This window comes from Phacochoerus africanus, chromosome 5 (assembly GCF_016906955.1).
Source record: "Phacochoerus africanus isolate WHEZ1 chromosome 5, ROS_Pafr_v1, whole genome shotgun sequence".
Taxonomy (NCBI): Eukaryota; Metazoa; Chordata; class Mammalia; order Artiodactyla; family Suidae; genus Phacochoerus; species Phacochoerus africanus.
In genome coordinates, this window is record NC_062548.1 from 106705094 (window position 1) to 106717572 (window position 12479).

At 45.6% G+C, this 12479-nt stretch overlaps 1 protein-coding gene and 1 long non-coding RNA gene across 2 annotated transcripts in view; one reads left to right on the top strand and one right to left on the bottom strand.

Annotated features, from left to right (window-relative positions):
- Nucleotides 1–2268, bottom strand: part of LOC125128157 (uncharacterized) — a 122964-nt gene extending 120696 nt beyond the window's left edge. Inside the window, exon 1 of the long non-coding RNA XR_007135159.1 lies at nucleotides 2166–2268. This is a non-coding gene — a long non-coding RNA (uncharacterized LOC125128157). The remainder of the gene's footprint in view (nucleotides 1–2165) is intronic.
- Nucleotides 1342–10176, top strand: LOC125128154 (cytochrome P450 1B1). The gene is made up of 3 exons (XM_047782263.1): nucleotides 1342–1780; nucleotides 2197–3240; nucleotides 6378–10176. Exons 2-3 carry the CDS (start codon nucleotides 2198–2200, stop codon nucleotides 6964–6966), a joined length of 1632 nt encoding a protein of 543 aa, XP_047638219.1. The 5' UTR covers nucleotides 1342–1780; nucleotide 2197; the 3' UTR covers nucleotides 6967–10176.
- Nucleotides 10177–12479: the final 2303 nt, after the last annotated feature.

The window sequence follows — 12479 nt, forward strand, 5'->3', positions numbered from 1 at the left end:
ACCTACGATCTACACCACAGTTCATGGCAAGGCCAGAGATAGAACCCGCGTCCTCATGGACACTAGCGGGGCTGGTTACCGCCAAGCCACTTGGGGAACTCCTCTACTAGCTTTTTGGAAAGGGCTGCAGCAGCTGGGGAGACTACCCAGCTCCAGCGGATCCGGCTTCCCCTTTGAAAGAAGTGTCCCCATTCGGAGAGCACGCGCGCCCAAATCCGGCCTTCGGGCGGAGGCCCCGGCGGGCGCGGCTGTGCGTGCGCCGCTGAGGGTGGTGGCGGCCCGCACCCCGCCCTCAGCTGCCGCCCCCGCCGCCGCCTCGGCGTGTCAGGTGCTGTGAGAAGCGCCGAGGGATATGACTGGAGCCGACTTTCCAGAAGCGGCGCACGCAAGGCACAGCTCCGCACGCAAGGGGGAGGCGACAGCAGAAGAAACTTTTCAACCCAATAAAGTTCGCAGGCGCGCCGAGATTGGCCTCCTCCTCCCCCACCTCCCTCCAGGAATCTTCAGAGCGCCCCCCGCCCCCCGAGTTCTTCCCAGCTTGGCTGCAGGCCGGGCGCCAAAGATCTCAGACACAGCCTGCGAGACTCCGCGCTCTCCAGTGGGCGGCGCCACCTGGAAGAGTCTCTACGCGGGAAACCTCGGGGCCAGCTGCGGCGCGCCAGCGCTGGCCTTTGTGTGCCAAGGATGGTCGGGGCCTGAGGGTTGGGGAGCGGTGTCTTTTAGAAATTCTCAATCACGCCGCGCAAGGTGAAAGAAGAACTTTGTGCGCTAAAGGGCCTGATATGACGAGCCGATGAGCTTGAAAAGAGAACGTTAAGATGAAAATAAAACAACCCGGGAAGCAGTAAGGCAAACCGCCATTACGACAGAGCTTTCCTCTTTTCCAAACTGACAGGTTTCCTTCCCCGGTTCGGGCGCCCAAGGATCCCGAGGGATTTTCTCTCGGGGAAGGAAGCTCAAGTCACTGAGAGGGAAGTGAGATCGGGCGCCTGGTCCGTGTAGCGCGCTCCCGCCGAGAGCTCAGTGGGCTGCTCTGGTTCTGTCTCGAGCGCGCGTCCCGGGAAACCGTGCAAGCTTAGATGCGGGGTGACTGCAAAGAAGAGTGGTTTTCGGGCAAAGGAAAGGCTCCCACCGTCGCTTCCAGGAAAGCCGACAGCTACTGCGCCAAAAGTAGCTCGCGGCACGCCGGGGCAACCTCGCGTGACCACCCGCGCGCGGCGACTCCAGCTGCTGCCGGAGAGGTTTGGACAGTCCCGGCGCGTCTCGCCGCGCCCCCCCCCCCCCCCGCAAGCCCCGCCCCCGGCAGGTCCAGCGGCCTCCGCCCTTCCCCCCTCCCCCCTACGCAGACTTTAAAAAAGAGAGAAGCGGGATGGCGCATTTTGACTCTGGAGTGATTGTGTGCAAACGAACCACGCCTCTGCGACGCCAGCTGTCAGAGCCTTGCAGGGGGCGTTAGGGCTGGGAATTGACTCCATTCATCGACCCTCAGTCGCAATCCCACGCAGTGAGAAAATCTTGACTTTGCTGAAGCCCCAGGTGCAGCGGGGCTCGGCAAAGGAGGCACCTTTCTTCGTCCCCATCCCAATCCAAGTGTCCCTGGCTCTATCGACGCCTAGAGACTCCAGAGTGGGCGCTAAAGTTCCCAGACTGGCAACAGGTGTCCAGGGCAGGCATCTGACTTCCTGGAGACACTCAGGTTGCCGTCTTGAACCCCACAAAGGCCCCAGCCCGTTCTCGGAGCCGGCCGGCCGGCGCTGCTGGAAACCGCGCCTCCTCGCAGGTCAGTCTGTCTGCGGAGCTGCCTTCCTGCAGCTTCTTGTGATGGGTTCTTGCAGATCAGGGGTGCCGGGTGCGGGGGTGCGCAGGGGCTAGGGTGGTAGGCAACTTAGAGGGAACTGAGCGCCACTACCTTGATGCCCGCCGTGTTGTCCTTGAATTACAGGAACCGTTAAGCGGCTGGGGGTGGGGTGGTCTGGGTCACTGAGAGGTGAAAACACGACCCTTCCCACCGCCTTTGGTGAATGGGTTTGGGATAGCAAGCGGCATCTTCGGCTGCTTCTCCAGTGGGCTAGCCCTGACCTGACCTCTGCACGACCTCCTCCCTACTCATCAGCGCATCATAGCCTGAGGCCAGGGACAAGGGGCCCGCTCCTTTCTCTACCTACCTGTGTCACGCCTTTGCCCTTCTCTCTCCAGCATGGCCACCAGCCTCAGCCTGTACGATCACCTGCTGCCGATCCCGCTGTCGGTCCAGCAGACCACGCTCCTGCTGCTCCTCTCAGTCCTGGCCGCGGTGCACGTGGGCCAGTGGCTGTTGAGGCAGCGGCGGCGGCAGCCAGGGTCCGCGCCACCGGGTCCCTTCGCTTGGCCGCTGATTGGAAACGCGGCGTCTATGGGCCCTGCGCCGCACCTCTCTTTCGCTCGCCTGGCTCGGCGCTACGGCGATGTCTTCCAGATCCGCCTGGGCAGCTGCCCGGTGGTGGTGCTGAACGGCGAGCGCGCCATCCGCCAGGCCCTGGTGCAGCAGAGCGTCGCCTTCGCCGACCGGCCGCCCTTCGCCTCCTTCCGTGTGGTGTCCGGTGGCCGCAGTCTGGCGTTCGGCCAGTATTCGGAGAGCTGGAAGGCGCAGCGGCGCGCGGCGCACAGCACGATGCGAGCCTTCACCACGCGCCAGCCTCGCGGCTGCCGGGTCCTCGAAAGACACGTGGTGGGCGAGGCACGGGAGTTGGTATCGCTGCTCGTGCGCGGCAGCGCGGGCGGCGCCTTCCTGGACCCGCGGCCGCTGACCGTGGTGGCGGTGGCCAATGTCATGAGCGCCGTGTGTTTCGGCTGTCGCTACAGTCACGACGACGCCGAGTTCCGCGAGCTGCTCAGCCACAACGAGGAGTTCGGGCGCACTGTGGGCGCGGGCAGCCTAGTGGACGTGCTGCCCTGGCTGCAGCGCTTCCCCAACCCCGTGCGCACCACCTTCCGCGAATTCGAGCAGCTCAATCGCAACTTCAGCAACTTTGTCCTAGATAAGTTCCTGAGGCACCGCGAGAGCCTTCGGCCCGGAGCCGCCCCCCGCGATATGATGGATGCCTTCATCCTTTCCGCGGGAAAGGAGGCCGCCGCGGGCTCGGGCGACGCCGGCGCGCGGCTGGACGTGGAGTACGTGCCGGCCACCGTCACAGACATCTTCGGTGCCAGTCAGGATACTCTCTCCACCGCGCTGCAGTGGCTGCTCATCCTCTTCATCAGGTAAATCCTCTGGGAGGCGTGAGTCGGCCTTCTTCCTCGCCTCTGTAAAAGGCGGAGTGGAACTAAAACATGCTGAGGTCGCGACTAGCGCGCAGGGTGGTGGTTTTGGGGTTTCGTTCCAGGTCCCCACCTCCCAAATCCGAGACGGTGTCTGGTTCGCCAGGCTCTACAAGGCGCGGTGCTGGCGGCGATGGGCGCGCACGCACGCACGCCCTATCCTGCCGTGCCGGGACAGCTCCGCACCTCGGCCTTTGCCGCTGGCTTCTCTGAGTGGGCACCAGCTTGTGTGAAAAACCCCTGGAAAAACGATCATTTTTTTTGAAAGTGCCCGCAGGTCAGCCCGGATTTCCCAGGAGAAGCAAAATTGGACCAGTTCCGAGGGAAAGGGCAACAGTAAAATATATGTGTGTGTGTATATATATATATGTGTGTGTGTGTATATACATATATATATATACACACACACAGACACACAGTTAATTGGCTCGGCCAGTCTTTGGTGCGCATCGGAGGCCGCTGGAGTTAAAAGCAAACCTCTCGTCAGGGCTTAGTTCCCCGGCAAAGGTAGCGCTCGGAGGAGGCCCACAGGCGGGCCTCACTGACCGCTAATCCCAAACTTTAGGAAAGCGGCCAGAACCCGGCGATTTGTGCTGGATTTATAAAACTGCCGCGCTAGAAGTAAAAGTGTCGGTGTAAAGAATGGGAGAAGCAGTGACTTTACGCAACGCAGAGCAGCAACTAGAAAGACAAACAGGGTATCCAGGAGGCACCTGCACACCTCTGGCATCCTTGGGCTCCGCTCGCGGAACTCTGCTAAACTTGTCCACGCACGAATTAAACAGGTCTTCGGTATCCCCAGATGGAATAAACAAAAGGTAAATTTTACATAGGACATAGTGGACAAAGCAGTACTAAAATAGTAGTCATTGTTTACCTGAAATTCACGTTTAACTGAGCGGCCTGTATTTTATCTGACAACCTTACCCCAGGGGCAAATGTCTCATTCAAGGCAGACCTTGATTGCCTTAAGAGACCAGGATCCACGGTTGTGCAATTTCTTGGTGCACAGGTAAGCAGTAGGGAAAGCTGAAATTGCTGGCTAAAAGGTAAAGACGGCTTCTCTTGTTAGAATCCATTGCACTATAATTTCCCTGGATATTGTACAGCTTTCACAAATTCAATATTTTCATATATTTAAAATCACTTTTCAGTATTAATATCATAGAAACACGTATGGAGGAGGGGCAGAAAGCCAATAAACAGAAGTTAATAATACCAGGTCAGGAAGAAGACGATTCCAAAATGGGATCAATAGGTCCTTTGCATCCCCAGATAAGCATGCTGTATCAAACAGTCTTTATTTTTCACTAGAAACCAAATTGTAAATCATTCTCCCTGTACTCCAATTGGGCAGTAAAAGGAAATAAAACAATTTGGGGGTCATTTTCAATTTAGTATAGCTGATGAGTACTTTTTTTCTTCTTTTTAGTGAAAAGACAATATGACAGGAGTTGGCAAATTACATTACCTATTTTTGTATATGAATTTTATGGAAACACAGCTATGCCCACTCTTTTATGTACTGCTTTCATTTTATACCACAAAGCAGAATTGAATAGCTGTAAAGCAGAGAAAGATTTGACCCACAAAGCCTAAAATATTTACTGTCTGGCCTTTTATGAAAAAAGTTTGCAAATCCCTGAAGTCTGATGCTAAAAAAGCATTTTTTTTAATTGCCCATAATTTCATCAAATACATGCTTAACTTTTTTTCAGAGTTGCAATAATTATTTATAAGTTTTTTGACTTCTCACAATTCTAGTAGTGTGTACTAGTGTAGTGGACATTTCCCTATCTTTTAAACTTTATTTTAGTCATTTTCCATGACTACATAATATTTTTGACATAGTAATGCATCGTTATATACAATCATTTCTTGTGCTTTAATACTGTCAATTCCATTTTTAAAATTTCAGCTATTGTGGTTATGTTTTGTACCTGCTAGGTTATTTACTAAAAATACATTTCTAGACATAGATTAATTAGGTTTCAAAAGGGTGGGGGGGGTAGTTACTCTTATGGATCTTCCTTTGTAGTCAGATTTTGTTTTCCAAAAGGATTGTACTAGTTTCATCAGCAACAGTGAGGAAGTATTACAGTTTGTACCATAATTTCAGGAACACTGGGGATTTACTTTTAAATTTAGAAGATATGCAGCTTTATATATCAGGATACCAATTATCTTTATATAAAAAGAGAACAGTGTGTCCACTCTCTTTCCACTCAGTGGGCCATGAAGGAAGAAAAAGAATCCAGGGCTACATTTTAACTTTTATAACCCCACCTGCAGCCCCTGCCTTGGCTTTTGTATTTGCCTTACTCCATAATTTTTTTTTTTCCTTTTTTGCTTATTAGGGCCACACCTGCGGCATATGGAGGTTTCCAGGCTAGGGGTCAAATCAGAGCTACAGCTGCTGGCCTACACCACAGCTCACGGCAACACCAGATCCTTAACCCACTGGGCAAAGCCAGAGCTTGAACCCGCAACCTCATGGTTCCTAGTTGGATTCGTTTCCACTGTACCAAAATGGGTACTCCACTCCATAAATTTTTTAAATTGAAATTTGTGACTATACTGATATAAATATATTAAAATTATATAGTGAAACATTTTCCTTGACCAAAAAGTTTCTCTTCTTCTGATTTTAAAAGAAACGGATTTTTGTGAGTCCCTAAAAAGTATTGTGGGTCCTAGGCACTGTCCTGCTGTGCCCAAAGGAGAAGCTGGCTTTGTCCCTTTTGCTTTTTCGGGCTGAGAAAACTTAGACTTTTTTGGACTTACGATAGGAAAGAGGGCTTGAGCCATTGGAGGTATTACAGGAAATAAAACTGTTCAACTCCATCTTGTAATCCAGTGATATGGTAGGAAATTGTTTTAGTTTTAGTTTTTTTTTTTTTTCTGGAAATGTTAATTAAGTTACCGATTAACAGAATTAACTGATTCTTTAAACTGGCTACTGATTCAGATAGCCAGCTTAAAGAAAAGCAGTATTAAAATAGATTGTGATGTGCTTTCTAGATGAAAAAAGAATTAATGTTCCTCACTCATGTTCTTCCTCTGCATTAAAAACCAAACAGGTATCCGGAAGTGCAGGCTCAGGTACAGGCAGAGCTGGATCAAGTGGTTGGTCGGGACCGGCTGCCCTGCCTGGAGGACCAACCCCGCCTGCCCTATGTCATGGCCTTTCTTTATGAAGCCATGCGCTTCTCTAGCTTTGTACCCGTCACCATTCCCCATGCCACTTTGGCCAACGCCTCGGTCTTAGGCTACCACATCCCCAAGGACACGGTGGTTTTTGTTAACCAGTGGTCTGTGAATCATGACCCGGTGAAGTGGTCTAACCCAGAAGACTTTGATCCAGCCCGATTCCTGGACAAGGACGGCCTCATCAACAAGGACCTGGCCAGCAGCGTGATGATTTTCTCAGTGGGCAAACGTCGGTGCATCGGGGAAGAGCTTTCCAAAATGCAGCTGTTTCTCTTCATCTCCATCCTGGCTCATGAGTGCAATTTCAGGGCCAATCCAGATGAGCTCTTGAAAATGGATTTTAATTATGGCCTGACCATTAAGCCCAAGTCATTTAAAGTCAATGTCACACTCAGAGAGTCCCTGGAGCTCCTTGATAGAGCTGTCCAAAAGTTACAAGCAGAGGAAGATGACCAGTGAGAAGCCAAAGGCAAGCAGAAGTTTTATAAGTATGCAAGTCTTGTGAGATGGGGAGTAAAATTAAGGTGTTTTTCCTCCCAGCTCCTCTGTTCCGCTTTCCCAATTGGCCTTTAAAATGAGCATAAACCCACTGACCTGCCAATGATGTGCTTTGCACACATGTCGTCAAAACGTACCTCATGAGCACTGGACTATGCAGGGGCTCTGGGAGATTTTTGAGTCAAAGAGTTAAAGGGCCCAAAGAATTTTTATACATAGATTTAATGCCGGTAATATTAATATCTTGAAGGAGCATTCATTAGAATTAAAACACATATACAGAACCACCTACTGAAAAGGCTTTTCAGTAACCATGCCTTGCAACGGGTGGTTCAATACTGATGTTCTGTGTGCTGAAGTCTGCTCCACAGAAAATTGTATTAAGAAACATTTCATAAAATATTGTTGAATATGCAAATGCAAATAATCTCAGTGTTAGACACAGGATTTGGGATGGTAAATAAAGAGGCATGAAGACCAGAAATTCCCTTCTTACCTTCTCAATAAAATAGCTTAGTTGGACTCCAGCATCTGTGGATAGATTTATCTTTTTGCCCATTGATGTGCTTTCTTTTACTTTTTTGGAAAAGTCATAAAGTCATTTGCTCAGAAAAAAATTAAAAGTAGTTGATTTAGTGGGTTTCAGTGATTTCATGAATTTTAAAGTGTAAATTGTCACACTGTAGAAAGTTTCAAGCTGAAGTCAGATCTCTCTTGGTTGCCAAAGTATAAAATTTCAATTATGAGAAAAAGAATTTACCAGCTCAGCTAAGCTTTAAATTGTGTGATTGTAATGTACTGATTTCAGTAAATCTCATAGGTTAAAAGTCACCAAATAGTTTTCAATATGTATACATATATTACATAATTATTCATAAGCAGTATATATCCATTATTTTATTATTAAATAGTTATTATTAATTATTTTGGTCAAGAAAAGGTTGAACAATGTCTTTCATAATGTCATGGCAAATAGAAAAGTACGACCAATTTAACCAATTTTGGTTCAAATACTGGTTATGAACTTGGTTAAATCAACTGCCTATTTGTGAGATCATGGAAACTAGGTTGAAGCAAGCTTTCTTCTGTCATCTAAAACTTGAATGAGAATTGAAAAATCTCAAAATTGGATCTGTAAAGTATGCTCCTTAATCACTTCACAACGTGTTTATTAAAATTATATTCACAAGATAGGATCTCTTTTTGAAATTAATCTAGTTAATATGTTAAAATTCCAAACTCTTGGAATGCTTACATTTTAATTTAATTTTAAAGCCGTTATTGAGTTCCCATTGACGTTACTGGAAATCTGATCATTAGCCTGTAGAAGGCAGAGATTTTTTTAACCTATCTCTGCCTAATGAATAGTGGAAAATGCAGTGAATTATCTGGATGTTCTCTTTATTAAATAACGGGGGAAATTCCTGTTAAAATGGACCTGGTTTCTCTTTTAAATGATTTTGGAAAGTCAGGATCTGTCTTGGGAGGTTGTCCCGAAGATTGCATTGTGTTTCGGTGGAGCCAGTCAGATCGGTTGTGCTATTTATGGCCAGCCCAGTGAGCAAGTCATTTTAGTAACTGTGAGAACATAAAGCTTGAACAAAATGTGTACGTTCAGTTTATGTAAATGACCTGAATGCCTTTTTTTAAAAAGTGATGGAAAATTGCAAAAGTACAAAGTAAAGTTTGAAGTTTTGACTTACTTTGCATGGAAATATCCAAAGGAAGTCATGCAGTATCCTAAAAGCTTACTGCTTGGTTACATTTCGTCAAGCTTTTGGGGATCTTTATATCAAAATTATAAAGGAAGGAGTGTATGATGGTTGTGTTTGTGTGTGTGGGGGGGTGGTAAGGTAAAAGAGTGAAAAAATGAAATGGAGGAAAGAGGGTTAAACATTTCCCCACTCATTCAAAATTAATTAATTTGAAGTATGAATGTTTAGAAAAAAGGTGTTTTGCATGCCCATGTTAAATCCCAAGTAGATTTTAAAAAATCTACCACATAGATGCTCTATTTTATAATTTGGAGTTTTTAATTAATATAATTGTAATTTTAATTAATAAACCCTCACAGCAGTACCTCTTGAATAGGAAAAAACAATGCCAATATTTTTAAAGGCACTAAAGTCAACACTAGAAATCAGGCTTACAATATGTTTCAGTTTGGGGGGCACTGGCTATTCCAAAGCATTCCCTGCCCCCTCTCCCCTGAGCAGGACTGAGACAGTAATTTGGGGCTGCGCTAGTCTCCTTACTCTGAGAGATGTGTGGCAGCAAACGCAATCACGTACCAATCTAGATGCCTCATTAGGTCAACTGGGTCCAGATGTGCTACAGTCTGTTTTTATGCACGTAGGTGGGCTCAGTTCATCTGGCGCTTTCCGCAGTGGGCAAGATGGGCTGACAGAAGAAAGCACGGAGAGCACCGGGAAGTTTCCTGGTTTATTTGATATATTTGTAACCCTGTAGAAGGAAGGAAAGTCAAACCAAAAACAAACAAAAATAATCGAACTGGGGGCCTACCAAGCAGGTTACTGGCTTACTCAGAAAACCCCATTTTATTTCTGCCAGAGAAGAAAAGTATATGCTGGTCACCACCTTTGTCAGAGCATCTACTCCAGGTTTTTGCAGTAGTTAAAGTACATTGTTTATTGAATGCTTCGTTTATATAGTAAAGCTTTGACTTTGTGAGAAAATTCCTTTTTTCCAAAACAAGAGGAAGATGTCTCAGGATTGCTTTGTGGATGATCGAAAAGCTTTCATGTCTCAGAACTTAGCCTTTACCTGTGAAATACTACTACGCCTTAATATTTTCATGTGAGATCTATATTAGATCAAATAGTTGCACAGCATTATGCAGTAATTTGTATGATTTTTTGCTATGACACGACTGTGTAATACAAAGGTATACTTCAGTAGATGTTTATTATTCAAGGATAGCTTCTTATTTAACCTTTTCTTATTTTTGTATTTGATCATGTGTGCTCTTCATTTGTTTGTACCCTACATCGCAGTTAGGATACATGATTGTAACCGGAATAGATTTGGGGGACACAGCGTTAGTACACAGCTTTTACTGTTTGATATATCAAATTTTAAAAATTCTGTATCCTTAATTACCTATAATAGGACACCATTTCCAAAATAATAAAAGTCACTTTTATAATCTTATCAGGAAGTTTTACTTTATGTTGTAGCAAATACAGTCTAATGCACCTATGCATTTCAACTGCTGTTATAAATGCTTGACGTAAAATGTTGCATGGTAAATATTTTCTTTGACCAGTCTATTTTAGGCTGCTTGCCCTTTTCTTTTCAACAGGCTTTCAGTATCCAGCTTTCTACCAAATTCTTGATCTCTCTCTAATTTTTAAAATTGAAGTACAATTGATTCACAATATTTTACTACTTGTAAGTGTACAGCACAGTACATAGATTTGATATTTTTATAGATTATGCACCATTTAAAGTTATTACAAAATAATGGCTATATTCTCTGTGTTGCACAATATAGCCTTGTATCTTATTTATTTTATAGATAGTAGTTTGTACCTCTTGATGCCCTATCTTGTCCGTCTCCTCTTTGCTCTCCTCATTGGTAACCACTAGTTTGTTTTCTATATCTGTGAGTCTGTTTCTGTTTTGTTATATATATTCATTTGTTTTATTTTTTAGATACCACATGTAAGTGATAATATTTTTGAATTAATAAGAACAGACGAAGAAGTTAAATTTCAGCGGCAAACAGCAAAGTGGGAATGAACTTTTAATTTTGAGAGATTGAATAGATTGAGGTTTTAAGACTCTGACCTTAGATTTCTGCTTCATCTAAAAAATGCAGGACATATTCCATGCCTACTCCACCCCCAGCTGCACACTAGTCCTTTTCCTTGAGTATTTCATTCATTCATTTTTTTTTCTTTTGACATGACAGCTTTTGTTTTTAATGTGGTTGATAAACATTCATTCCTTCATTTTGTCCAGGACACTTGCCTTAATTAATAAGGGCAATTAATATTCAATAAAATAGAATGGATGAGAATAATCTATTACGTGGAAATCTTTTTCTGCTGACCTTTTTACCTAGTGAAAGGCTTGACTTCTCAGACTCCTAATGGGACTCTCCAGGCTTTCACAGCCACACCCTCACAGACGGCAGGGCCATCCAGTGCCAAGACTCCTTATTTCTTCCAGACTTTAGCTCCCATTACTGTGAAATCAGGAAAAGTAATTGTGAAGTATAATTGCATACAATGTCATTGATACTTTGGCTTGAGAACATCACTTTAGCAGCCAAAAGGTATGGCTAGGAATTGGTTTAAGAGAATACTCACTTGCTTTCCAGACGTACTAACCTAGGGTCTTGGAAATGGTCACAAAGGATCCAGTTAAATATTTTCTTAGGAAAAAATTTCTTTAACAAAATTGTAATTGGGGTCAGGTGTTTGCAAAAATGCAAGCAGAGCTGGATGCCACCCAGTCAATCTGGTAGAATCTAAGACCAGAACACAGGGTGAGAAATGAATGCAGCTTTGGACATAAAACAGGTGTGGTTGTTGCAAACTCATAGAGGTTGTTTCTCTAACCTCAAAGCCAGTCCGTTTTCCTACACACGTGCAACAGAAGTTTTGTCTTGCCCTTCTTTTGGTTCAATGACTCACATACTCTCTGCTCTCAAGTTTGGATGCACAGTTATAATTCTCAGAGAATGGAAGAGAAAGAAAAGAAATATATTCAAATGCATTCAGAAACAATTATTTCGAATGAGAAAGACTGGAGGGAAAGAATCCAGCTTAAGTAGGTATGGGCAGGGTAAACAGCAGCTTCTGCTTGAGCACCTTTATTCACTCTCACACAGGCTGGTCTTCAGTAAGACTTTTAAACGTGAGTCAAGTATGAGGGGAAGAAATGAAACTGAAATATGCTGAGTACTCACTATGCTGAATTGCCAGCTAAATGCATGAATGCACAAAATGATCCTGTGAGGGAGGCAGTGATGTCACCTGCCAAAATTCTACACTGAAAAGTGGCCTTGGCTGGACATTCCCTGGAGATGAATTGGCTCCAAAGTCTGCTGTCTCGGGACCAGAGAGCTTGTCACTTCCCAGCCTGCCTGCATTTGGACAAACAGTCCGTCCATTTTCCAGTCCCTGTGATCCTTGGCGTTTCACAAGCACTGCCCCTCCTTCGTCTTGGGCACATGCCACACTGACTGTGTGAAGTGCCAGGGAGACTCAGAGCACTCCTGTCTTCTGAGAGAAGCATACTCAAGCAAGGGGAAAAAAGGGGTAGGAGAGGTCAGGCTTTGTTTTATAATCCTAAAACCTTTCTCCTCTAATCTGTGGGCCAGGGATTTTTTGCTTGAGCCAAAGGCCATCCATAGGTTGGACTAGTAGCCTGTGAGGTGGCCTGATTCGAGAACTCTCTGTGATAGGAGTGAAGGAGTGACTACCCTGGATATTGGGTCACGTGAC

What these genes read in the sequence shown, in the direction of transcription:
- LOC125128154 (XM_047782263.1), top strand. Translation starts at nt 2,198, where the DNA reads ATGGCCACCAGCCTCAGCCTGTACGATCACCTGCTGCCGATCCCGCTG. An exon ending in CTGCTCATCCTCTTCATCAG is followed by an intron (nt 3,241 to 6,377) that starts GTAAATCCTCTG and finishes AAAACCAAACAG; the next exon opens with GTATCCGGAAGTGCAGGCTC.